Below are 27,806 nucleotides of genomic sequence, written 5' to 3'. Positions count from 1 at the left end.
TACTGGTGCCTGGATTCGAACCAGGGTCGCTTCGGATTATTGTTAGGGAGTTAGATGACTGTTTGTTGACCCCTCCCACTTTTGTGGTTGAGGGGTTAAATGCAGTTACGATGCACCCATAACTTGTTGACGAAGCATGCTAACCACTACACCACACCAGCCGATGTGTGTTTTTTTGTTCGATCCTGAGTGAGGATTTGAATTGTTGAAGTGTTTTGCGCGGGAGTAATAGATGAATATTGTCTTCCTGTCCCTCTTCGAGGAGGGGCACCGTAGCCACTCGAACCAAGGGATCGTAGCGGTATCGGGTGTGGGTGTGGATATGGTTCGTGAGTCTACCAGAAGAATATCCCTCACGGGTTCTGAGAATCTGGGACTTGTGGTGCACGGTACTCGGTGCAGGACCTGGTAGGTAGGGCATGTGATAACTTAGGTGTGAAGGAAATACAGAGTCCCCCTCTCGCTCAGAGCACTTGGGTTCTTCAGTACTGACCTGTCTGTGTCGTTGGAAGAATGGCCTGGTCCCATTCATTTGCTGATCCCCCGTCATGCATACCTAGGGATCCATGTCATCTCTGATTGAGCCTCACATCGACTCAAGATGCCACACCAGACAGACACGAGACGTCCAGACCATCATCCAGGTCCGTCCGCCAACAGTGTTGCTTTCACACGCGTAGACCGGAGGCCCCCGACCGCGAGAGGTTGCAAGGGCGGAAGGGATGAAAGGGGTAGAAGACGACACGTCCCCGTTTTGAGCCAGTCTCTGGCCCGAGCACAAATCCACATACCAACCTTGCCAGTGATCGTCCTGTCCGACGGACCACGACACCGCGTCGAGAGGGAGTAGGCGAGAGGAGGTGAGGCAAAACCAAAAGAAAGTGACAGGGGCAAGGTGTAATGTAATGTACATACTTGTACATACCAAAAGGGAGCCCGATACATGACGAAGCCAGGAGGGAGAGGTAAGGGATGTTCCTTTTTCGTAATGATAATTCGGTGACATCAGAAAAGAGACCGTGAGGGCAGCGAGAGGAGGAAAGGACGGTTTGTTTTGGTAAGAAGTGACCAGGACCTGCACACACATTCGTACCTAGAGATAGACATGCAGACCTGCAGACAAGTACCTAAAATGAGATATGTACATAACTATGTAACCATATATCTTGCCCTTGGGGAGAGGACGACGGAAACAACCCAAGAAAGCCTTTGATACCCCGAACACCCTCATGTAGACCTACAAACCTACAGACCTCGTAGCTACTCATAGGCATCATCAATATTATTACACACACCGCAACACGGTAACGCATCATGTGGTTTTTTGTTTTTTGTTTTATGTTCTGTGGCGTTAGTGTGCTATGTGCTATGTATGATATTATCACACTTGTCCACCACACCCACATGCACATCCCCATCCCCATCTCCATGACAATCTCCATCATCCATGACCCCGGAACCTACATACATACCTTACATACATAGAATCTCACCGCCTCGAAAATCCCTTTTCTTTGAGCTTACTTTTCCTCCCACCGACATTTCCCTTTTTTCTCCGCTGGTAACATAAAAGACAGACAAGGCAGTCCCTGTTATGCCGATATGGCGGTATGGCGATGCACAGCTCGATGGTCATGTCATGCAGCCCAATTGTTCGGGAAATGCCATTCATTCATCTCATTCAATTCCACCTGCCCACCACACCACACAACACCTACCTCGTATACACCTGAAGACCCAAAGCATTGAATCCTTTGAGCCTCTAAATCAACCATACACGGCATTGGGCGGGATAATACTTCGTATGCGTGGGTATGCAAGCACCAGCAAGGAAAGGTATTTATTTGATGACATCAGGGGCCGTGAGGGGAAGGGGGTGGAAGGGAAATTATATCTATCATGTGTCCGTCTACATTCTCCTCGTTACTTGACTTGACTGGTGACTGGCACCGGGGTATTTACATAGGTAGGTGAGTAGGTGCATGGATACTTGACCGGAAAGGGGATGTTCAAGGGATATAGTAATAGTAATACCTGCTAAATACGCCATGCAAGGGAGAGTAGAAAGAGCGAGCGAGCGACAAACTCGCTTGCTCGTATAGAAAGAAACCTCTTTTGAATTAATCCCCGCAGATCACATCCCAAGAAAGTGGGGAGCGCGACGAAGCGGGAATGATGCAAGGAAGAGGCAACCACCCCAATTGACACTGGGGGAAAGGCAAAGGAAAGTCCCGTTGGCATATTCCCATTCTTGGCCTTGATTTTGAACCCTGCCCAGCCTTGCCCTGCCACCTCATGCACCCCGTGACCGAATAAATCTCAAGCCTCAGCAGTCTCAGCAGTCCGCGAGGTGGTGTGTGTGGCATGGGTCTTTTTCTTTTGCTTGGTCTTCGCCATCCTTGCTTTTTTGGTTCGCTAACACTGTATAACGATACATGAAAGAAATCGCATCCTGACAATTTGTCTTTTTCCAGAGACGACGACCGAGTGGGCCACGGGAGGATGCGCAGCGGCCAAGCCTCGAGGGCGCCAGCAATCAATCAGATCAATGGCCGTCTATTGACCCGCACGGCGTTGATCTGCTAAGCACAAGTAGGTAAGAGAGTGGGCATGTATTAACATCCCAGTAAGTCCACTGCATATGAAATCAGAGTGCAAGATCAGGGCGAGGGACTCGTTCAGAATTCCCCTCAGAGCTGCCCCCCTTGAGCTTGCAGACGTTCCATATGGTAAAAAGGGGTGTTGTGTAACAGAAGATGAATGTCTTTCACAGTGGTGGCAATACAAGGAGTCCCGTCCTGCATAATGGTCACAGGGTAAAGACGCAGTGACAGGAGCGTCGCTGATGACACCAGAAAACTCCAAAGGGACTTTTAGCCCTTGCATTCTTGTCGCAATTCGGTTTGACGTTGGCAAACCCTACGCTTGATGGCAGGGTTTCTTGAAAGCAACAGGCTCTATCTGGCTATAGGTTGTTAGCCTTCGGGTGAAGCTCTATCGGAAGAAGCTTCAGCTATGGGTCGTAAGATCGGGCGATTGTGCACACCTCCAGATGTCAAGGTGTCACCTCCACTACCGCAGCTGTCGTGCGTCGAAACTTCGGATCAAGCGGAGGGGCAAGGTTCAATGAAATGATGGTCGAGTTGATTCATGTTAGTCACAAGTATAGGCAATCTGGTGGTAAGAGGCAGGGAACAGGCTTCAGATGCTGAGATTAAAAAGGCTGGAAACCTTCGCCCCAGAGCATCGCACAAGGTTGTCCCCAGGGCTTTGCGAAAGGGGAAACTCTGGACAAATGTACCGGCAAAGGAGGGTGGGAATGGAGGAGTTTCCAAGAGACGCCGTAAAAAGCCACTCCAGCAAGGAATAATTCCCCAAGGGGAAACAAATGTGCATATTGGCGGTGACGACTGTGCTCTCGCAACACGAGGGGATTGCACGAATGGCAAGGCTGCGAGAAGTCAATAGCCTACCAGATCGCCCATCTGTTGCATCTCCGAGATGCCATTGATGACGAGGGTTGGGAAAGGGGGGGTTGTGTGTGAGTGGGCTGTCCGGCATTGTCGTGGCAACATTGACGACTTGTGTGAAAGGCACCCCTGCTTTCTCATGTACGAGTCGTTTGGGCGCCACCAGGCTTTGAGAGTCCGTGTTCCCCGCCATACCCGGCATATGACTATGCAAACGAGTTTGATCCGCCCGGGGGCAGAGTTCACTTCAGGAGCAGTTGGTGACCCTGCACCTGCAGCCAAAGCGTCGAGAAGAGTACTCGTAATCCTACCTAAGGAGCGGCAATGGGGAAGGGAACCTAGGAAGAAGAACCTTAAAACGACAGGTTTGGGGGGTGATTGTGAGGCATCCGAAGCGACCAGACCCGGCTCATTCGTTGGTCGGTGCCAGCTCCGGGACAACGGTCTGCGGTTATGCGGTTCCGAGTGTCCCACCTCTTCCCCCTCGAACTATTGAATCGGGTGAAAGCCGGTGTCCGGGGAAGCTCCAGCACTGCGCATAGTTTGGTGAGGCAAGCAGGAAATGAAGGTTCATTCCGCGTCAGGATTTGCTGAATCGACATGCTCCCCTTCCCTTTCGAGATTGAGCTTTGTCTTGAGCTGCTGATCACTTTGTTTAATTCTGTCCAGCCCGTTGCTCTTGGTAGCGTGATCGGTTTCGCCCCAAGCTTGATTGAGATGTGATTGCTGCGACAGGGTCTTAGAGGACTCGTATACAAAGGACTGGAAATGCATTCCTGAGACAGCTTCGGGGGAAAAGGCAGCCGACGAATGGGGGAAGGGAATTTGTTCAGGATTGAACGACAACTGAAGTAAAAGCCCCGAGAGACAGAGGGTCACGCATGCCCGTGAATGGACGCCTCTTAAGCCACAAACGCATGGGAGGTTGAGCCCTAACCGAATGCCGAGACGTGAAACGAGTGGGATGGGAACACAACATCATTACAGTGTGGCTTGGGAGAGGCTGCATCTTTCCTTGATGGGCGCGCACACAGGGGGGCCCGGGAGTTCGAACGCGGCCAAGCTGGGTATGGCAAAATCATTGAGATCCAAATGGCATGCGGGACGAAAAGAGGCCCGTGCATGAGAAACAAGGCGTTGAAATTGGTTGATCGTTACCCGGTGAATCGATGGCCGCATTCGGACGATGCGATGGATCGGTGCCAGAGTGTCGGAGAGACAGAGATTCCACATTTCCTCCACCACGATAACTACTCCGTAGGAAGGTACTCGATAGACGGCGACCTTTTGTGTCGTTCTGGGTTCGTGGCCACCGGCACTACACCCACATCAAGCTTGGGAACAACATAACATGTACAGTAATGTAGCATCAGGATATCTTGTTGAGTAAGAAGGGGGGGTGAGGTAACTTGGTGCTTGGATAGGCAAGGAAATGATCGCCCCTGCGTACCTTGATGCTTGGGCACATGTCAAGGCAAGAATTGCAGAGCTGCCAGAAAGTAGTTCCACGTGCTGATGGAAAAAAATGCTCTTCTCTTATTGCCTGTCCAGCTGACTCGACTCTGGGACCACTTGCCGGGCTTAGATTCCTTTTGCTCCTCTCTTGATGAGCGTTTCCTTCCGCCGCGCTTATGGAGACAGCCTCTTGCCCCATCTTCCATTTAGCGCCAACGGGGAATCGGATGGCTGCAGAAGAAGGGTGACATGCTTACTCGACCCCCGAGTCGTCTGTGCTCTTGTACCGTAGTGGCTGGGAGAGATTACCTTTCTGGCCGAATTCAACCTTTTCCTTTTACTCCGCCAATCGCCGCAGTATGATGATGATGGGACGTCGTCTCATTCGTTCCGAGTCGAGTCAGCTGGCTTGACGAGTTTTGAGGATCTCTCCTTTGTCTCGATGGATGGCATGGGGTGGCTTGATGAGCTTTGGGGGGTACTTTCCAGGATGATGACTTGTATCTTGGTCAGTCACATTGACCCCTCTAGCGAGAGTATATGTAGGGGAACATCGCACACCATCACTCAGCCAGTCGCTAACACTTCCCGAGAACGATATATCGTTGCATGTCGGCAAGTCGTAGTCGTAGTCGTAGGGCAGAAGGAGGCGGAAGTGCCTCGTACTACTACCGAGTAGTAGTAGACAGAAGTAGCCTGTGGCTGAGGCAAAAACAATCCCCCATCGGATCTAAGGCAAATGTTATTATTGGCATGTGACCCAAGCTCTGGAATACCACGGCAATATCAACTTCCAGACATTCATTTATCCATCGGTCTCACATGTCACTAGTGGTGATGAGTTACCATGATGTCCAATATCTTTTGGGAAAAGGTTCACCACGCTACGTACAGAAGACTGTGAATGTGAATGCATAGTGGGTAGAAGAAGCAATAACGTCCAGAGTTTCCCGTGGTGATGAGTGATGGGCGACAATACTGATGCCTGGCCCAAGGAACAATTGGTGCCTGGATGGGACTTCGGGGGGGGGAGGGGGCGCGCAAGTCAATGATCGGAGTCCCCCCAAGAAGATAACCAGATGGGCTGTGTGGGTGGTGCCCAAGGGTACCCAAAGGCCTCAAGGTATTCGTAGGCACTGCCAATCCCCAATCCCAGGCCAGTGTGACCCCGTTCCTCCCCCAAAGGAGCGATAAAGCCATGAATCAGCTCCGAACGCCCCCCGAGGGACTCCTCGGCTTCGGGGTCCCTAAACCAAGTCGGCGGTTGGTGGCTGGTCTCCTGGTCTATCCTGTCATTACATCTGTTACCAGTGGATTCTAGTGTATTCACTAAAACTTGGGTCTTGCCAGAACGTCTTTTGCCCCCCCTTGCCTACTCTTCCACCCCCCAAATCCCTCCTCCCCCTTGCCCCTTCTAGGCTTTCCCACACTTTTCGTCCCTCGTGTCTCGAACCTTGCACTATTGTCCAATAACCACCGAGTTAAAGGCACAAATCTGCAGTCACCTTTCTCACCTGGGTCGTCCGCTGCGTCTCCTCCTACCCTCGCCCTCTCGAATTCTGGTCTGTCCTGGACTCTCGCCCCGGTCTTCTGCCCACCTCCACTTGGATCCTCTTTGCTCGCTCCCCCCTGCTCGCTTTTTTCGTGCCTTGTGCCCTGGTCCAGCTCCCTCTGCAACTTACCATCTCGACAAACAACAACCCCTGCAAGTCGCACACCTGGCCCGGACTTGTGGTCCTTATACCGCTCGTCCCCATCCGCAAAGCCCCATCACCATTTCTTCACCCACACGTCTCTTAGACTTAACCGCGCTCTCACACACACCCTAAAAGACCTACACAAGTCTTTCTCTCGTCGATACACATTCCCGTTCGACCTCGACATCCGTCTCACCGGACCTTGAATTCACCCTCTGTCAAGTTGTCGGTTGCGTCCAAGTCGTCTGCACACGTCCCCCTTCGAGTCGGACCGAGGTCTTGAATTGCGTCACAAGCCGATCCCACCACATTCCCACCCGTTTGCGGCCCTGCAACTTCTGCCAACCTGCCAGCGCCAGCGCCGTCCTCTTTATTTGATCCTCCCCCTAGAATATTCGTTATTGGGCATCTCATCGACCTAGCTTCTCTCCTGACCAGTCCACACGAGGGTTCTCCTCGAGATGCCACCGCGCAAAATCCCCCATGTCCTATGTCTGGACCGGGGCAAGATGCACCATATCGATCCCTCGAATGCCTGCAGTTTGATGGCGATGTGGTCCATGTTCTCAAAATGCTCAGATACACTAGATGAGGGGCCCCGATTAGAGAATTTGAGTTGGCGGATATGGTCGCGAGAGTCGTTATGTGTGACGCCTTCCCCGAGCCAAGTGCCCTCTCTTAGCACTTCATTGTCGTCAAATGACTGTCTGAGCGAAGGACGATGCAGTCCTGCTCACTCCAGGACCAGATCCCGGTCCCCCCCACAGGACGAATGCGCCAGCTCTCTCTCCAAGTCTCGACATCTGAGTCCCATCACATTAGAAAAGATTGTCGCTTCAATACAGGAAAAGACCGATCTTTGTCCCTTGTCTCCATCACTAGAGGCCAGTCGTCCTTTTACGAAAGTGCCATCTTGGAAGCAAGAGGCCTCGGAGAAAAGAGAGAACACTGCCGAAGCACGACCTCAACCTGTTCTGAAGCCCCTCCAAGATTCCACCGACTCATGTCTCTCCGCCACCACTGCCACAACATTGAGTACGGCTCGTCAGAGCGAGCATCGTGATTCTGATACTTCGGTATCTTCAGATGGACTAATTCCAAGCGGTTCTATTGTCCATGGATTTTCCCCTGTGGCGTCCTCATGTCGTTCTCGAACTGCCAGCTCAAGTGTCAAGCCACCTACAGCTCCTTCCAAGTTCATTGCTCCACCCAAAGGTGCTCTGAAGTCAACAGCCATGTTTACCCTTGGCGGCTCGTCGGAGGATGATGAATCCTCATTTGAACAACGGGTCCTGTCTGTCCGAGCACCTCCGCAGAGAAGCTCACTTTCCCAGAGTTTGAGCAAGCAGAATCTGTCTGAACGCAAGAGTGATCTCCCCCCAAAGAGAACTTCATTCCGGGATGTTGTTGCCGAGCGGAGAATCCAGGAAGACGCCGAAAACGACGAGGGCGCCATTGCAAGCAGTGATGAAGAGGACGATACTGACGAAGTTATGGAATCTGCCATCGACGAGGACGAGGAAGACGGCGATGACTGGGAAGATTCAACTTCGGACGATGGAAAGGTGGTTCAAGAACCTCATCTGTTCCGCCGGGTGGACAGCCGCAGTGTCTTGCCATCGCGGCGATCCATGTTGACTCTGGCCCTGAACAAAGGTCGAGCCGGCCTGGCCCACGCATATTCCCAGCCTGCTCTCCATCGGTCTCGGCAAACCTCACCCCCACAAGGACCGTCATTGGCCAATTCGCCCGAGGAAGAGGACGGCATGATGATGCAAACGTCGAATCGGCCACCCATCGCCATTCCACCACCCAAGTCATCCTCCAAACCTGTGGCCCATTCACCACGAACGACGAGACGGAACATGCTGTCGACCGAGCTGACCGAATCTCTCCGGAAGAACCTCCTATGGGAGAGACAACAGAAATCTCAGACAGTCAACGCCTTCCTCAAGCGGAGCCGTAACGCCCAGTCAATGGCCAATCTCCCCTCAGCTGGTCAGGCTGCAGGTGGGCCAGGAGGCCAACCTCAAGCGCCGGCCGTGGACTTGTCCAAGGACGACTCGTGGACCTTTGACAACACTTGGGAATATCATACCAAAGGCTGGTAGGCCTGGGCATCGAGCGTTGCTGCATCTTTTTACCATTTTTGCTATCCTTGGTTTTTTTATCTGCGTTCTGAGCGGGGTCACGTTGTTCATGTGCTTTACGAACCACTTACACCACACCTTTACGATTGGCGAGTCCGGAAAACGGCAAGGATGGAGAGGCCCTGTTGCCCCATCCATGTACAACGGCGCATCTCGGACCATATTCTTTGGAGGCGGCGGCGGCTCAAAAGTGACGTGCATACTTTATTATCATGTTGAATGAATGGAGCTAGATACAATTGACCTCAAACCATACCGGCTACGGCACTGAGGTATCGGCCCATTCCTTGGGTAATTGCTCTGATAGTCACCTACATTGTACCATACGATCGAATACACCAGATAGCTCGGGCTAGTTTTGCTGCTGGGAGAGAGAGAGAGGTTGTACCATTATGAGGAGGAGAAGCAATAAGACCAGAGCCATCCAACCATCATCTATCTATCCATCCAGATTCAAGTTTTGCATTTCAGCGACAACGACAACGCACGGTTGATTATTGTAATACTATCAAGTAACCGTTTTTCATTAGGTACGATCTTTGATATTGGATTGGATTGGATTGGATTGGACTGGATTCGTTGGTTCGGAGGAACCGTGATTGGCCACAGTGGGCAACGCATGACATGACATGTTTTCCTTGCTCGTTTGTTAGTTGGTAGTTGTTTGTCGGGCGCAGATTTTTTTTGTTGATGACTTGTCATGGATTGTCCACTCTCATGCATGGTGGTGTGCTCATGTGAGTAACTAGGTGGCTATTCGTAGTGAGTAGGACCCGTTTCTTTTCTTCTAGGGAGTGTTTTGCCAACGTGCCCGCCTGCCTGCCAGCTAGCCAGGCCGCCCGTGGAGAGATTCGAGAGATCATGAGTCCAGACGCGTCAATCGTCAACGGCAACAGCGCCATCGAGGCGGATGGTTGTCCACTCTATACTTGTACGTGTATGTAGGTTCACGTGAGTGAGAGTGAGAGAGGGAGGATGATATGAGTCCAAGTCCAGGTACATACAAGGACGATGGAACTGGGAGTAATAAGACTCTTACCTACCGAGGGCTTGATACTTGTATGGACTCTACGAGTAGTCTACTCTACTACTACTGTAGAGGTATGTACCTGTGCAGGTCCAAGTGTGTACCAAGTACTAGGTACAGAAGGTGAACATGTGACTTGGTAAAACAGTGCCTGTGCCTGGCGCAAGTGAAGGTGAAGGTGAGTTGTTGGCACGTGGTTGGCAATTATCGCAAGTCGCCGGATCCGGCACGTTCTTGCACAGCCGCCACCGCCTCCGTCGCCGCTTTCGGCATCTCCGTCTCGATTTGTCCCCCGAGTACCACCTACAAGAATGGACCTGCATCCTTTGTACAAGTGCAGTAGCGAGCACAAGTACAGGTACAAGTCTATGCAAGGGCAAGGGGTCTGCAAAGACAAAAAGAAAAGGCAGAGTGAGAAAAACAACCCCAAGTCCAGGTACCAAGTACGAAGCCCAAGCCCAAAGGGGGGCGAGGGAATGATAACCGTACCTCGTACCGTCGGGCTGGAACGGTTTTTGTTTTTCTTTCCTCGCCTCTTCTTTTTTGCTCCTTCTCGTGCCTTACTGATGACCTGATGACCTGAAGAAAATGCTTCTTCCGCCGCGTGCGCCGTGTGCGCCGACCCCCCCCCGGGTTCAGCCTCACGAAAACGGGGAAGGACGGGATTTCATTATTCGAGGGGAACGAGCCCCGACCTTTTTCGTCTTGGTGGCTTTTTTGGTTTTTGGGCTTTTCCGTGTGTGCCTGCCTGCACAAGCATAACCAGTTAATTCGTGCGAGTAAGTCGAGTTCGTCCCCCCGAGAGACTAGTCAGTCATGGTCAGGCAGTAGTAGTGCAGCACCTCGGAACCGAGCACGCGCGGTCGCGGTCGCAAGGGACAGGGTCTGGTCCGAGTCCAAAAGGGGTCACAACGCAAAGCAGGTACAAGTACCGAGTACAAGTATTACCTTCACACTACTACTGGTACTTGTACTCGGTGCGGAAATTGTTATTCTAGTTGGTTAGTTGTGAGTGGGGAACGGGAACATCGCTGCTGGTGGTCGCTTCCACATGTTCTCATGCTCGTGCTCGTGGTCTACGAGTATGCTGACTGTTATTATTTGATCCGAGAGCGAGGCCACGCCTCCAGGTCCACGAGACTATGGCCTGGTCTGGTGGTCTCACCCAACAACACAACAAGATCCACCTTCTAGTGAAGAAATAAATGCAGAATCTACAACCTACAACCGCAACGAAAAAGGAAAGAAGAGGAATTCCGAAAAAGTGTTGTTGTCTAAAGTGCCGACGCGAACGAGAATGACCGTTGGGCCATGTGACACTCCCCAGATTAGGTAGATTCACTAACGGGGCCACGGAGCACTCTACTGACAAGGAAATGCAACACGGCTCGATGGTACGAGTAGTTAGTCCACTCAAAATCAGCAAATCGAACGGCCGAGAAACAATTCAGAACAGAACGAGACGGGAATATTGTTGGACGTACCAAAAGTTGATACCCACACACACTGCGTCACTCTCACGCGGACGCACCGTTGAGAAGCACTTTCTACACTACGTTAGGACAAGACAGGTAGAGGTAGGGCCCAAAAGAAAGCGGGGGAGATGATTAAGCCGGCCCTACAAGCACCTAGCCGGCAAATAAACTCGGGGAAGAGGAATGGACTTCGGTAATTCGTCTGGATGAATGGAATATGGCCGGCACGCGACCGCTGCAAAGGAGACGAGTATTACTACTTCTTGTGTAGTTGGCGAGTGAGAGCGTAACCGAGGATGGTAATAGATGATGCTTATGGTGAGTATGAGTAACCGAGCATGGACGCTGTCTTACTGGGGGATTTCATTTCCTCCCTCTTCATGCCCGCTGCCCCGAACACCCCTGACACTACTCGTTTCAGTCACGCGGTCTGTCTCTGTTACATGCTTGCATGCATGAGAATATGGGGTTGCTGATATTGCGGGGAAAGAGGAATCGAGACAATGGAGAATTTAGACGATCAGCAGTCAGCAGTAGTCAGTCAGGAGATAGAAAGGATCATCCCGTTGCGATACCTTGTAGGTAGTGAGATGTGCGGTATGACGCGCAAGGAACACTTCACTGCAGCGGATGTGGGCGCCCGGATGGAGCACCGCAGCTCCCTATGAGTACTCATTACGTGGCTGTGTCTCTTCGGCATTTGTATATTGTCAGCGGGTAGAGAAAGCGACACTACTTCGTTATTGACCTGGGTATCTGGAGGGGTTTGGGGTTTGGGGTGGTGGCCCTGATGTGCCCCGGACCTAAGTACTGTACCATGCAAAGGTACCGGGTACTTTGGAGATTCAGAGGACAGACCTATCGGCATAAAATGTGGAGGTACGGGGTATGTCTCGCACAGTGGCCTGTAGCACCCTATACCGAGTACATGGCCGGGGTACCTACAGTGCGAGGTACATGCACTGCCCTGCTTGACTGACCGCACAAGGCGAGCCGCAGCAAGGGGAAATTACATGTACAACACAGCCCAGACGCTTGAGCAACAAGGTAGCGGTACTGCGGTACCTACAAGGCCCGCCAAACTTACATGGCAAAGTAGGTACCCGGGACTCTGGGGTCTGGACTTGGAGTGGTCTGGAACTTTTGGTGCTTCTGGACCCTGCGGATTAAATAATAATTGGGGTGGAATAATTGCTCCAACATCCACAGCGTGTATCACGAGAACAAAAGGAGAAAGAAAGAGTTCGCCCTAATTACTGTCTACTCCTCGGCTCGAAGCAAGAGTGCAGAGGCGGGCCGTACTTGGAGAGTCCCTCTCTCTCTCTCTCCATTATTGTCTAGAACGCGTAGAAGAGAGGAGCTCCAGTTACCTGTAATTGTATACCTACAAGACATGTCGTGACTGTCTGTCGTGACTTTGCAGGCCTAGAACATGCTAGATATTGTGGGGTACAGACCAAGTCTCGACACACACACGCGCGTGTGTGCATGCGTGCAAATGCAACACTACATTACTACTACCACTACCACCACCCGGATACTTCGGCGGTCGCTTGCTACGTTGAATTCGAACGAAGCGGCTATCCTGCTTGTCCTTGTATGGAGTATAGTGTTGACACGAAAAATCACTGAAGAATATGTGAGACGGGGTTCGAGGCGAGGACAAGTGCCTCGTACAGTACAAAGGACATGCATTCTCGCCTATTATTCGTACAAAGTACAAGGCCTGGATCTCCTTGATACTTGTCCACTTTCCCTCTTGCCCGAGCAGCCCGAGGAACTTGACAGTCAATACTCGGTATTGACTCTTGAATACCTGACTACGCCACTGCTACGATTGGTGTGAAGCACCGGAAAATTATGTACCACCGTTGCACCTGAAAACCCCGTTGACTGGTTGTGAGGCATTCGTCATCTCGGCATATCGTCAGCCGACGTGCATTAAAAGTGGACGGACCCATGGAACCTCGGATCCATGCAGGGGAAGAAGGGGGGATCCTTGTCGCGTGAGAAATCCACGAATCCGGAACTCGGCCTTACAAGTCCGTCACATGTGCGAGTACCGGGTACAGGTACAGAAGTCCCGCCGATGCAGTCGACTTGTTCTTTGTCTCTCATCTCTTATGAGACACACGGCTTTCTCTCCTCGGGGATGGATGGCGAGAAGGATCATGTTCACGGCAATGTTAAATCGCCCCGAACTTCATCCCTATTACTGTCCTTGTACAGGCAACGCCGGCGTCGGGGTTTCTGTCCCATGGAACCCAATGGCCGAGCCCGCGAATCGGACTTCCGAAATGAATCGGCCAACCTGAGTCACGCTCAACATACTAACTTTGTTGTATGATTCGGCCAACGACAATAATTCGTCCGAAAAACGAAAAACTGCGATTGCTCGCTACACCTCATATTTATGGTATTCAGCCAAGCCGCTGTGTCGCTGATGCTCTGTGTAATCGATTAGGGCAACGGGGAAACCATGTATATTCGCGTCACAACAACGTCCGTATGGGCGTCGAGTACCGAGTAATAGTCCAGACACCCTTTCATCAATCCGACGAACCGTGAGATGTGAGATGTGGAAGTGCAGCGAATCCCAGGGCAAGTACCAGGTAAAAAGATTCCCAGGGAAGAGCAGCCTTTAGAGCCCGTGATATTTTCAGGTCTCGCCAAAAGTACATACCTTGTACAGATCTGCTCCTACAATGCCAGGTTTCGCGCGAGAATGCCCTGTCGTCTTCTTCCAAGTATGTATGTACCTCTGCCCGACTTCTCTGAGTCGGTCGTAGCCAAAGCACTTGCGCAGTTTTCCTCGCCTCAGTCCATGCTTAAGATCATCCCGACAGAAAGGGGGCGGATCATTCATGTCTGCTAAACAGGACACCAGGCGTCAAGGAAACTGCCGGGTCAGCTGCTCACCGCTCACCTCTCATCTTTGCTTTGCTGACGGCTTTGATGTGCTGTGCTCAGCAGTGTAGTGCAGTGAAGTGCAGAGCCGTGCCAGGTAACCCCATACTCGCCCTATCCCTTGCCCTTGCCCTTGCCATGGGGCCGGCACATTTCCCGTGCAAACGCCATTGACGAGTATAGCGCGGCAGCAGGTACCGGGGTACCGGGGGTTCCTGCGCCTATCTAAATAAGAGGGAGATGCATCGCAGGATCGTTGAAAGTATGTTACCAAGACATGTAATATGCAGCATGTCAGATCTACAGGAGAGCATCATGGCCAGGCAAACAATCACCATCGTCAATACCCAAGTAACCCCGATAATCCGCGAGAAAGACAGGATGTAGCATACTATGCCATGCATTATTGTCGGGGGTGATTTGTGGCGTTTCTCACACACCAAGCATTTCCTTCGTAGGGACAAGGTTCTCCTCACAAGTCCTTGCAAGGGAGTTGAAACTGTGGGGGAATTCAACGGGGGACGGGACATCATTTAGCCTCCACCAGCAGCCTAGTAGCATCCATCAAACATCCATCTGGGACATTTCCTTTACCTTTTCCCCATTAACTATTCAAAATACCTATTTCGAAAAATGGAACCGTTCTACCACCCTCCGTTCAGTAGTGGCATTAAGAGGGGCTGGTGACTCGGTCGGCTTTCCAAGTCTCAAACACGTCCGTCGTTGTTCGTCTTTTCGTATTCGTTCATCATGTTCATTTTGGGCCGTACCACCACTCACCCACCCACTCACTCCAAGTTACTTTTTGAAAGGGGGATGTAACCTCACCTTGGATAGCGCGCGAGCTCTTCCATTCTGACAATGGTCGGTTAGTAGGTACGTGCGAAAGTTAATCTCGCAGCACCTTGGGAGGCACCGGCACTCTGGGTCGACAAGGAAGAGGGAGGGACGTATTTGCTGGAAGTGGTAGGTTTGTAGGATGTGGGGGAACGAAAGGATCGCACGCGGACCATGATGACAAGGAGGATTGGGTCGGGCACCAGGCTGCCGGGATGAGTACCTGACTGGCGAGAGTCTACGAGGACGAGGTCCTGGTTGGTAGGTTGGTAGGTAGGTAGGTGAGCGCTTGATAGCTGTGAGTATCTACCCAGGCCGCTACGAGGTGCTATACGATGCGCCTCCTCATGCTATACAGTACTTACACGCCCATCTCTCTCATAGTAATCACATGTCTCTCCTGTCGAGGGTTATGCACGAGCAGCCCCCTCCCCGTCCTTCCTTTATGTAAGAAACCTGATTGTTCACAAACGATATTCCAAGAAGGGGAAGGAAACCCCAGAAACAAAAGTTCCAAGATGATTCTGGAAGTTTTCCCCCCTTTGCGGTTTATTCGTAGAGTGGAGAGTGGGAAAGGTGGGCACAAATCCCCTCCCACCTTATCTGTGTGCCTGCCTACCCAGTCCTAGGAAGGTGCTGGCGACGGCAACCCAACCTGTTTCGACTGGGCAATTTCACCCCCCAGCAACTTGACCCTTCTTTCTTTCTCACATGTATCTCCAGTATTCACATACTCTCACCAGTACTCGGCACAAGGACAAGTACATACTCGGTACAGGTACGGCTAATTATCAGCACCCATTTCAAAAGGGAAGGTAGTTAGATAATAATAATAATAGGGACAAGGCACCAACCAAGCACTAATTAAGTAACTGACCAGGCATGTGAGTAACTAACCAACTAAGCCACCGATTCAACGGCCAAATCGTCCAACGGCCGCAGTGATCCCCACCCACTCTACCTCGTACAAGTAGGTGAGGCAGGGGTTACAGCACTCGGTCCCTAGTCGGTGCAGAATGCTCTCCGCGACAGAGTGCACCTAGTAGTAGTATCTACCTCTAAACCGAGAACATGCACTTTTCCGAGTCCCAGACATCGTTATTGGTACCGAGTGCGCGTACCGTTCGGAGGTGCTGTTGGACTACCTGATTTGGCAGTTAAAATGGGAAAGACAGGGGGTTGTTTTCGATACCAAGGGGGCCTCTAACAAGTACCGAATAGAGCCGGCACTACTCGGTAGTGTAAACTGCATGCAATAATCGTCTCGAAGGTCCATCGGCGTACCTACAGTATCTTGACTCTTGACTCGTGAGGTATCTAGTATCTACATATTCGGTACTCGTAGTAGGTAGTTAGTAGGGGGAGATTGAATTGCGCACGGCAGGGAACAGGCCTGCGACCTGCGACGACACTTCTGTACGGGGAACGGAATTGCAAAGCCTACGCCTACGCCTGAAGCAAAACTGTCGGGCATAGATATTCTGCAAAATAGAACCCTTGGTAGCGATGGACTAATGACTATTTTTGCTAATCTATGTTTGTAAGGCAAGGCTGAGTAACAGGCCTAGAGCATGTTAAAGGCAGCTCCCTGTTATCAATCATCTCTGTCATTGGTGGTGGTTACCCGACACATTGCAATTCCAAGCTTGTACTCGAAAGGCCAGTCACACACAGTGACAGGAAAACTGAAATAGTAGAGGGGCGACCAGTTCGGTCTCTACCGAGTACCTACCTTCCCTGTTAGATGGAGCTTCAGCTTGCAAAGGGTCTGGACACAATCACTGTACTCGATACAAGATCTTATCTTCCAGCTCTGTAATCTCGAAGCACGTGAAAATGTCGTACAGCCCAATGACCAGCATGGGGAGAGAGACGCATTCGAAGATCCCAAGCAACACAGTGTGCCCAGGCCCCTGTACCACCTCCAAGGAGATTTGTGAGAGGTCGAAGCACCAGTTCGAGTAACCAAGTCGTAAGCTAGCATGTCAGGAATATGCTCAATGTCATGCAGGACATTCTCCATCTCGGGCCCAAATCATGTCGGTGCCAACGCACAATCAGGCGGTCAGCTATGTCGCAACATCTTGCCTATCAAGATTCAAGCAGAATCTCCCCCATGACGAATCACCCGACCTGTCCGAGGGATCGAACGGCTAATTCTTCTTTCGCGGATACGTGGAAAGGATGGAGATCTCCTTGTGGTTGTATCCCACGCGTCTCTTTCTTGGGTTGAACGAGAAAACTTCCTGCTCTTCATGCAACAAGACGACTCTGGACATGAGGACAAGCAGAATCTGGACCTAGTCAGGGGATCAAATCGTTCAACGTGTTCAAAGCCAACTAAGGCCTGGCTAGGGTCAAAACAAAGAGGACCGCTCCCGAGAGCTAGAGAGTCTATCCCATGATCCGTTCAGAGACGGTCAACTCGCCAGGACGACAAGAAGGAAGAAGGAAGGAGGAAGGAGAGAATAAGTGGGAGACGGCGCTGCGGGCGCTGCGGGCGCTGCGTGCGGGCGATCAGGCTGTGGAACCGTGGAACCGTGGAACCCTAAGGCCCTGCGTGGCCCTGGCGCATGCCGAGCTCTTCCCATCGGGAACGGCGCCTTCCGCACCGCAACTGACAGGGGGCATTTTCGAAATCATAGGCGAGCCAGGTGGTTTCGATGGCTAGCTTCCGAAGATGCATCGAGAGCATGTCCCTGTGATGATCGACCCGCACTAAGATATCCCGAGGGAATGGGTGTGCATCGAGGCGTGTGGTCTGCGCGCGCGAAGCGTAGCGCCGTCTCGTAAGGGAGGGTCTCGAATGGTGCGTGGCTTCACGTGGGATGGTTCTGATAGTGAGGCATCTAGATACACCTCGTACCGAGTTACCTATCTACCTGGGTCAGTTATCAGATAGAAGAAGCAGGTGACGGACACGTCAAGTTCCACGAGACTTAGGGAGGGCCCGACAGCGATGAGCTGGTAGGAGTAGCTCAACAAGGTGTCGCTTTGGGTTGAATTTGGTAATGACAATCAAGGATTTGTTGGCATTTTTGGGGGTTGGGGGTGGGTGAGACGTCCAGTAGAGTGGCCAGTTGGAGATTTGGGGGTCTGATTTGATTGTCATGATTGTATCGGTCAGAGAGTATTAATTATTGCTTATGCCAGTTGTCAAAGATAGCTTTGTTGGTAGTTGTACATACCTAGGTAGGTGAGGTTGGGGGTTAGTTGTTAGAGCCGGCGGTAAAGTTGGTGGTTGCTTGGGGGAGTGTGGATGGGTGTGTGGGTGTCAAACAAGTAACAAGGAACTAGGGGAGGCCAGGGGCGTACCTAGGGGAGCCGAAGGGGGGAAGGGCGGAGGGCGGAGTGACCCTGTGGGCTGCACAAATAGGTACTAACCAACTCGCCTAGGTAGCCAAGTAGCATCGTACTGTGCAAGAACAGTCCCTCGTACGAGGTACAGGTATCACCCCCCCTTTTCCTCTCCTCCAACTTAGGCTGTAACTTGGTTAAACTAGGCGAGCCAGTAACTGGCAATGAACTCATCACGTTGGGGCCCGAGTGCTCCCTGGGACGCGTACGAGTATCACCATCCATGATAAAAATATGTGATAACGGCCTCCGTAATGACCCAAAACAGGAGATACAGAATTTACGGAATTCCAGTTCTGATACACTTGACTTACGATACAGAAATTTTGGTAGGTGGATAGGTATGTTTCCCGAAGAAGAAAGTGGTGGAAGTTCATTGCATGAGAGAGACGATGATGATCAACGGACAAGATGCGATATGCCCTGTAGTTGCTTCTAGGGGAGAGAATAGGAAGGCCTCGACTCTAGGGGCTTTGGCAGGGCGGCACTGGGGGACCATGGGAATCACTGTGAATCGGATTCAGGGCAATGATGTCACTGCCCACATTCCGAGTTTCTCACTTCTCACCTTCAGGTTCTTCGCACTGCACTTGAACCTCGCCTTCTTCAACGCCTCTTCATATGAGAAACGCTGTGTCAAAGAATGTAGATGGGAGTCATTGTGTGACTCAACCATCCAAACTCTCTACTTGCCACAGCCCATCAATGACTCAATTGACGTTCTATACAGCCACCACCACCACGTCTATCAAAGGTAAAGAAGAGGGACTGTGATCTCGAGTCTGCCGCTGTGGCATCACTTGATCACTTTCCCTTCCTCCTTCGCTTCTGTTTTCCTTCTCATACTTTCTCATTTCTCCGATCTACAACTAGACTCGTTACTATCGGTGTCCATCCCCCTCCCACCCTTTCATCCGCCACCCCTGATCAGATTCGGAACTTTATCATCCGCCTTCTGTGCCTCACATCCCAATAGCCAGCCCAGAACTTGGTCTGCCGACCACCTCCGCCGACCTGCAAGCGGTCCATCATCTGGCCGACCAAAAACCGAAATCAAGGAACCTTTGTTGATGAATGAACGGCATCGTCTTGCCAACTCATCAATCATCATGTCACTTGACGACGCCAGCCTCAGTAAGCCTGCAGCTCTTTTGTTGCCTTGTTCAGTTTCGCCCTGCCTGGCGAGCTGGTTACGCGGGCTAAAACCCGTTCGCCACCGTTCAACTCGCCCCCATCCCGTTCCTCGACCCCCTCAAGGCGCCTCCGCGTCGAATCCCTTTCTGGCTTCAAGTGATGGGGACCCTGATGGTCCAGCCGATGAAACACTGCCCGTCGGTCATCTGACTGCTGAGTTGTTACCCCAGTTGCTGATCGCTTGCGCATTGCGCCCAACATCCAGGCACCAGCCGTGTCAGCACCCAAATTGAGCATCAACCACATCCTCGAATTTCACCACCAATCACTGCTACACCGGCTCAATCACAGCCCAGGGTATGTCGCTTTTTCAATACAAACAAAGGTAATCCGTCTTCTGTCTTTTACCACCTAATTTTGTCATTGGTCCATCCCGTGTAATCAATTCCTCCAGTAGCCTAAATGGAAATATGCACGGCATTCAGTCTCATGCCTGGCTGACCCTCAGCTGCTGCGCACATCACTGGCCGTTGCGTGCACTCACAATCTTGGCCTTGTTTATCATACCAATGACTTCCACGTGATAGAGCAGCTAATCACTGTGCTAGGTTGTCGTGCTGGCTCGCAATGCCCGTTCAAACATCTTCAGCCTAAAGACGGAGTCACAAGCACTAAATCGAAACCTGACCAGCAACAACCAGACACTGCGCAAGGCCCATCGGCCGTGCAAGGACGCCAGCCTCTGTCTCACCCATCCAGGGCGTTGCTCTCTGGCCCTGGTGCAAGTCAGAAGCCCCAATCCCAACTTCAGCAGCGCGATCCGCGCGAATTCGAGCTGGGTCAAGTGATTAAGAGGTTTCGTCCAGCTCGGAGAGAGACCAATGGGGGCACAATCTTGTCCTTTGCGCTGGCTCCGTCGGACCCTGACTTTCCATTCGAGCTGCAAGGTGGTCTCCGTTGCCAACTGACAGTGCCTCGCACCTATCCTCAAAATGGCAAACCGGCAATCAGAGTCACAAATGCCGAAATGGCTCGGGGATTTCAGATCAACGTCGAAAAGGGGTTCGACAGCCTTGTCGAAGCCTCGCCGAACAAGACGCTACTAGCATGGTTGAACGAGCTGGACAAGAACCTGGAGAGGTTCCTGACATCCGAAAAGGCGCAGACCATCAAGATCATTGCCAATGCCGACAAAAATCCCAGACTCCCTGATCCTGTGCCGGCCGTGGTTCGCCCTGCCTCACCACCGCCTATACGCGCGGCACCACGCCCACCAGTCTGGACAGCTGAGCAGAGGTCCAGCGCCTTCTCAAAGAGAGAAGCTGATGTTCGTCAGCTAGAAGCACGCATGGGACGGCTTCCACACTACTCTAAAAGTTCTGATGGTACAAAATTCAACATTCCTATCCAAATAGCCCGATCCGAGCGGCTCCCACCCAGCCTACAATCGCTCAAGGAGGTCACTCTGATTGTCCCGAAGCTTTATAACCTTGAGCCTTGCACTGTCCTTCTGAACGGAGTCAGTGGCCCAGAGGCTGAGACTGTCCAGCTGGCCTTTGAAAGACATGTCCGGAAGAAACTCGACATGACCCTCATGGCTCATATAAATTACCTGACACAGAATATTCATTCCATGGCTTTGGAATCGGTAGAGAGCGCGGCTCCAGTGGCTTCATCAGATGTTCCACTTCCACCAGAGCCTCCTGTCGACGATGAACAAGGGGTTTCTTCGAAAAGGGAAGCCTCTGTAGAACCCAGAGAGCTGATCATGGACGAGGATAGGCCACATGTGAAATTCATCCCTCGACCCCCTGAATGGGATCGACAAGACTCCGATTCAGATTCTGATTCATCCTACAACTCTGATGAATATTCAGCTTCTGAGGATGAGGATGAAGACGGGGAGTCAGAAAATGAACAAGGCGGCGCCATGCTGCCAGTCTCCTCGACCTCGACAGAAAAGGGAATTCACATTTCGTTCCCAAATTTGGAGCTCCACAACATTGAACTGTTGAGCTTATCCTCCCTGTCACTTTCGGTCAAATGCCTGCGCTGTAAAGCACCCCTCGACATACCGAACATCAAACCCAACATTGACATAGCCGGTTCTTCCATGTCGAGTATACGCACGGAAACCTGCTCGAAGTGCACTACACCATTCACAGTCTCCTATACACCTAATGCCCTGCACGCCAACAGCGTCCGTGCTGGCACGATTGAGGTCACAGGATGTACCATCACCGACCTCCTCCCGTCGGTCTTCCAACCCACCTGCGCGTCGTGCTCTACGACATTCCCCGCCCCTCCGGGTATGGTGTCGGTACGTGGCGACACTCCGATCCAAGTATGCCGCGCATGTCATGCCAAAATGACCTTTACGATCCACGAGGTCAAGTTCCTGCGTGCGTCCTCGGCATTTGCCTCGGGCGCGCTGCCACCCCGGCGGCCGAAGAAAGAAAACCTAGGCATCTCGGCCGGCACACCTCTACCAAGCAACGGCACCTGCGCACACTACCGCCACAGCTACCGATGGTTCCGCTTCAGCTGCTGCCAGCGCGTGTACCCGTGCGACCGATGCCACGATGCGGCCGAGGCGCACGTCAACGAGCACGCCGACCGCATGGTCTGCGGCTGGTGTTCGCGCGAGCAGCGGTTCCGGAGCGAGGACTGCGGTGTGTGCGGGAGGAGCGTCATCCGGCGACGCAAGGCCGCCGGCGGCTTCTGGGAAGGCGGCAAGGGGACTAGGGAGAAGGGCCTGATGAGCCGCAAGGAGAAGAGGAAATACAAACGGCCCAGAGGCAGCGCGGTGGGATCCGCCTCGACTGCAACCAAGAAGGACGGTACAAAGTAGCATGCAAAGCAGCAAAATAGTCTTGTCCCTCATTGCCCCCTTTTTCGAGAAGGAGGCTCTAGCTAGCCCACCCTGATTGACTGAATGACGTTCAGCCCGTCGTTTGTGAGAAGGACCATGACCACGTTGATTCTTCACGGAGGCCTCGACTTCATACACACACACACACACACACAGAACAGGATGTGATAAAACACGAGGCATAAGACAATACAATAACAATGATAATGATAATGCGAAAAGTCTACGCCAGTTGTTCTTCTCTCTACCTGTAGGGAGGTACCTAGATACTCAGGTATCATGTCATGGAGATAATCTATCTACCTACCTGCCTAGGTACCGATGCGAGTGTGTGAGCATGTAGGTATGTAGGTATGGTATGGTATGTGTATATCTATGTATATATGTATGTATGTTCGTACGTACATATGTGCATCGACGAGCGATGACTAAACTCCTATGCGCCCCGTGCGCCCGTGCGCTTATGCAGTCGGTACTAGGTATTCAACGCCCCCCCCCCCCCCCCCCCCGACGAGCGATGACTAAACTCCTATGCGCCCCGTGCGCCCGTGCGCTTATGCAGTCGGTACTAGGTATTCAACGCCCCCCCCCCCCCCTCTCGTTGTTCGTGCGTGTTCGTGCCTGACTTACTTACTCCGGACATATCAAATCGCCAAAGTGCCATGATCCGGACCCAGACCCAGACCCAGACGTCCCGCCAGCCTTGTTCCTTTCTCCCTGTGACTCGTGTGGTTGTCGATGTTTCTGCCGTGACATCGACGCAGATGAATCAATGTCACTCTCTTTTTCCGAGTTGGTCGCTTGGTTCCGTTCTCGTTCCCATTCTCGTTCTTCACGGCAGTCATCACCATCACCACGACCAGCGGGACGAAGTCTCGTCCACACTTTGCGTGCGCCCTTGTCACAAGCACGGTCGAACCAGAGAAAACTCCGCATGAGGTCGCGGAAATGGGTGAATTGGCGGCGAAGGCTGTCGATACCCATTACCGTGGTGGACCAGGACGCCACGAGATCGAGGAAGAAGGGTTCATCCGTAGTGGTCTGGGACGCGAGAGCGCCTAGGACGGCGAGCCATAGGAGGAATGCCGATGGAGGATGAGAGGGAGGAGGAACAGAACACTGTCCGTCGGTGGTGGCGGTGGTGGTGGTAGTAGAGTAATGTGTGGGATATCTGCTATATTTGCCACTTCCATCGTGCGAAGCGGGTGTTGGTGCTTCAATGTTGATCTTTGGCGTCAAAGAAGTGTGAAGTAGAAAGTCCTTCAATGCATTCCTCAACTGAGCGACCAGCATGCGCAACGGTCTCGGTCGGGCAACCGGGTATATGACGCCGTAGCTGAAAATCATGGCTCCGAGACGACAGAGTTCCTCCTCGCGGTTCTCGTAGCGGGGCAGACGCAGGAGTCGGTACTGGATGAGGTTGCGGTAGACGTTTGTTTCCCAGGCCACTGACGCGGGCACGGGGTTGTCGGGGTCGGGACCACCACCAGCCTCGGAAAGATTGGATCCGGCGGTGGTGGTGGTGGTGGCAACGACCCTATCTAGCTCCCGACAGTACATTCTCATGTCGAGGAGTAGATCCTTGAACTCGGCATCGGCAATGGCTGGGAAAGCCTCGTCGAGTCTCTCCCGCGGTGGGCGAATCAACTTGACGTGGTTGTCTAGGACATGCTGGTACAGGCGGCAGAGGGTGAAATATGGGCGGCGGATCGACAAGCTTGCCTGGAGAAGGTCGGTCGACTGGATCTGCTCGGCGATACCGGGCATCGTGACGCCTTGTAAACCTCCTCGCGCAGCCACTAGTGCAATGGTCGCTCGGATGTGGGACGGCGTCCAGCGAAAGTGGGAGAAATATTGTATCCACCCGAGCGATCGCAGCGGAGGATCGAATCCCCCGAAGCAGTCTTCTCCCGCGCCCTCCTGCACGGCGACATGTGGGTTAGTGTCGCGGATCGTGAGAGCGAGGACTCCAAAGATCACCGAGTCCGACACTTCGTTCCGCGCGATGTGCTCCCGGATACCCTGGACGGCCTTGTTCTGGCAGGTGAACATGACCGTTTCGTTGTCAATGGCGGTATGAGGCAGGTGCATCGACATTGCCATCGCGGCTGTCCATATGAATGAATTGAGCAGCAGCTCGTCGACCAGGCTGAGATGGAGGAAGGCTGAGGTCAAGGACTCGTTGGTCTCGAGGCTGTGATGCTTGAACGACGGCCAAAGAGTTTTGACAGTGTAGTCGTATACTCTCCGTACCTTGGGATTCGCCAGCAGCGCCGTACATGCGGGTTCTGAAGAGGAGATTCGACAAAGCACTGGCTGAGGGCTCAATGTGACCTGATGGCGGGCAACATTGTGGAACGAATCATCTCGCTTAGATTGCATCTGATTGACTTTTATTTCCGGATCTGCTGCAGGTACAACTTCCTTAGGTGCGAGTGGAACGAGTGTTTGCGGGCTGCAAGTCGCTGACGCCTGTTCGGCCGCTCGTTCAGCTGCTCTTCGGAGGCCTGGAAGCACAGCAGTTTGTCAGGCAACTGCATGATCGTTGGGCAGATTTCCTCAACATACGATAAGTCCGTTGATTCAGACGATTTTGAATTCTTCTCCTAATTCTTGCATCCGACAGGCCGGTCCAGTCGTCCTCCTCCCTCCTTGCCGCCGTCGGCAGTCTCCGTTCGAAGACAATTCGTGACGGTTGGACATGCATCGCGTCTTTCATTTCGTATGTTCCTTCTGCTCGAAGCACTGTCCATTTTGCGAGAGAATTCTTGTCAGCTTGTGGCGTCCCCAGGACAACACTTCAAACCCAGGGCAAGAACTGCGCAGAGCACTAAAACCTTCTCGTCATGCTGACTCGCAACTTTGTCAGTTGATGTGGAGCTGATATGCAGGCAGCTTACCTCTGAAGAGCCAATCAACATGGACATGATTTCTCCAGCTCCACCTACAGCCTTGCATGATTCGGCTTTGTTAAACTCCTGTCGATCGTGGGTCAGACGATTGGGGCTTCCCCCATATCGACATGAACGGGGCGAACACGGCTGATACAAGACAAACCGCCTCTCTCATCCAAGGCGGAGGCTCTGAGAACATCTCAATATGATATCGAGCGGAAACCTGAGGCACTGCCAACAGCACGAACAACGGCGCCTTCGGTAGGAGAAGATCAAGGCTGTGTCTGCCGCTGGACTTGTCATCTCCCACAGGATGATCCCCAGATAGTGAAGACTCATAGACCTTTCCTCTACGAGAACCGAAGTCAAGCGAAATAATTCCAATGCAGACAAGGCCACTTTGATGACGTTCAACAGCTTTTGATTTTTCTATCCGATCTGCCGACGGGTATCATTTTGTACATTCTTTCGAATCATATCTTCATGCAGGTCTTTTGCATAAACGCCGTGAAATGCTGACGCGCTGCTGCTGCTGCTGCTGCTTGAACACATCTAAAAATCGTTATCATCGTTCCCCGCCACAATCACATTGTTGATTTTCAGGACCTATTGGACATTCGTGAGCTATATAGATCACATGGCAGGACGACCGCACTTACCATTCGACATAACTGTGTTGCAAGGAGCAACTGCTGCCGTTTTCCAATCAGGGGGTCGATGACAAAGTTGGCACGCATATCTTGCACAAGTCAGCACAGGCCGAAGACCAGCAAAGTAATGTCACATACCATTGTTTCCCGTTCCCATGCAATCAACACCCAGCCGAGAGTTTTGTTCTTTGATCTGCCGCGACTTCACCGCGGCCAATGTCTCAATTGGACTCAGACCAGAATTCTCTGCCAGTGCCATCGGAATTGCATCCAAGGCGTCGGCAAACGCTCTCATGGCATACTGTTCCAGACCCGGTGATTTCGAGGCCGCATCCTCGACAGCGATGGAACAAGCAATCTCAGCCGCACCGCCACCATAGACGACTCGGTTGTCTCTAACTAGATTACGAACAACACAGAGAGCGTCATGGAGTGATCGCTTCGCTTCGTCGATGATCATCTTGTTGCTGCCCCTCACGAAGACTGTGACCGCTCGCGTATTGGCGCACTCCTCGATCACCAACATCTTTTCTCGGGTGGTACCAAATGTCATTTCCCGAACAATACCAGCCGTGCCTAGCTTCTCGCTGCTCAAGTCCTCGAATCGCGGCACGATTCGACCGTTGGTGGCAATTGCAATCAGCTCGATCTCGGGTCCGCCAACCCAGCGTACAGCTGGAAGCTTGTTCTGAAGAAGCAGGTGGTTTGCCTCATCATCGAAACCCCACTGGCAGATGACGAGATTTGCTCCCGTAGCTTTGATCATATCAATCATCTCCACAAATTTATTCTTTTCGTATTGTTGTAGCTTCTTGAATTCTTCGACCGTAGATATGTCGAGTTTGTGCTTCGTTTTCGGCTTGGGGGGTTCGAAGGCACACGTCAGGATCGCCAGTTTGGCGTCCCTCACCTCGCTTGGCATTTGTGGATGAGAAAAGTCCTTGTCAATGATGACTCCTTTTACCAGCAGAGAGTCTTCGATCGAACCGCCCGCTTTGCCGTCGACCTTGATGAGCTCGAAATCGACATCTTTGCGGTCGAGGTCGGCAACAGACATGACGGCATCGACAGCAATCCTCGCGAACTGGTCGTGAGACTTGCTGACGATCTTGCTTCCAAGACTCGTTTTGGCAACCTTGATCAGATTTTCCTGCTTCTCGCGACTGAAGGCAATCTCGTCACTGATCCTGTCCAGATGTGCCACGGCAACCTCACAAGCCTGGTCGAAACCGTCTGCAATCCGAATGGGATGGATGCCTTTATCGATGAGGTCTGCGGCTTGATCGAGGAGAGCAGCAGCCAGAACGACGACGCCCGTGGTACCATCACCAATTTCTTCATCTTGTGATTTTGAAAGTTCAACCATGAGTTTAGCAATGGGGTGTGTTATTTCCATCTCCGACATGATTGTGCGACCATCGTTCGATATCTGAATGTCCCCGTCTGGAGATATGAGGATCTTATCGAGACCTCGTGGCCCCAACGAGGTTCTCACAATATTGGCGATCGTGCGAGCGGCAACGATGTGTTGCTTGACTGCTTCTATGCCATGTGTTCTCTTCTTCTTTCCCTGGTCTCGGACCACAATGAAAGGCCTTCCGGTCTCATCTTTCAGAATTTGTGCCTGAGATAGATCCAGTTGCATCGCCATGGTGAAGATATCTCGGTCTAACCAGACTCGCTCGCCTCTTCAGTCTTCGTCGCGAATTTCTGTTGATTCAACGTGGGCGTAAATATGGCGTGAGTTGGTCGATGCCTAGTGGCTGCGTAGAGGTTGGCGCAGACGGATCGATGTAAAAGGGCGTTCGTTCCTAGGTCGTTGGGTCTCAAATATTACCCCTGAGAGAACCTGAAGTCGGATAAGATGTTGACAATCCAATG

The 27,806-nt window shown here is 52.2% G+C and overlaps 4 protein-coding genes and 1 non-coding gene across 5 annotated transcripts; 2 read left to right on the top strand and 3 right to left on the bottom strand.

Moving 5' to 3' along the window:
• On the bottom strand, positions 1 to 161 carry Z517_08319. Its single transcript has one exon. It is a non-coding gene; the product is annotated as a tRNA-Val (tRNA).
• A 6,922-nt stretch (positions 162 to 7,083) lies between these two features.
• On the top strand, positions 7,084 to 8,733 carry Z517_08318 (uncharacterized protein; the record flags this gene model as incomplete). Its single annotated transcript, XM_013426836.1, has 1 exon — positions 7,084 to 8,733. One exon carries the CDS (start codon positions 7,084 to 7,086, stop codon positions 8,731 to 8,733), a length of 1,650 nt encoding a protein of 549 aa, XP_013282290.1.
• A 10,751-nt stretch (positions 8,734 to 19,484) lies between these two features.
• On the top strand, positions 19,485 to 22,360 carry Z517_08317 (uncharacterized protein; the record flags this gene model as incomplete). Its single annotated transcript, XM_013426835.1, has 2 exons — positions 19,485 to 19,509; positions 20,118 to 22,360. The coding sequence occupies 2 exons, from the start codon at positions 19,485 to 19,487 to the stop codon at positions 22,358 to 22,360; spliced, it is 2,268 nt and encodes a 755-aa protein (XP_013282289.1).
• Positions 22,361 to 23,011: 651 nt separating this feature from the next.
• Z517_08316 (uncharacterized protein) lies at positions 23,012 to 24,763 on the bottom strand (the record flags this gene model as incomplete). The annotated part of the gene is made up of 1 exon (XM_013426834.1): positions 23,012 to 24,763. The coding sequence occupies one exon, from the start codon at positions 24,761 to 24,763 to the stop codon at positions 23,012 to 23,014; it is 1,752 nt and encodes a 583-aa protein (XP_013282288.1).
• A 1,064-nt stretch (positions 24,764 to 25,827) lies between these two features.
• Z517_08315 (T-complex protein 1 subunit epsilon) lies at positions 25,828 to 27,576 on the bottom strand (the record flags this gene model as incomplete). The annotated part of the gene is made up of 3 exons (XM_013426833.1): positions 25,828 to 25,881; positions 25,935 to 26,014; positions 26,064 to 27,576. The coding sequence occupies 3 exons, from the start codon at positions 27,574 to 27,576 to the stop codon at positions 25,828 to 25,830; spliced, it is 1,647 nt and encodes a 548-aa protein (XP_013282287.1).
• Positions 27,577 to 27,806: the final 230 nt, after the last annotated feature.

The sequence above is a fragment of the Fonsecaea pedrosoi genome, assembly GCF_000835455.1.
Source record: "Fonsecaea pedrosoi CBS 271.37 unplaced genomic scaffold supercont1.5, whole genome shotgun sequence".
In the NCBI taxonomy this organism is placed as follows: Eukaryota; Fungi; Ascomycota; class Eurotiomycetes; order Chaetothyriales; family Herpotrichiellaceae; genus Fonsecaea; species Fonsecaea pedrosoi.
This window is presented reverse-complemented; position numbering and strand designations above follow the sequence as displayed.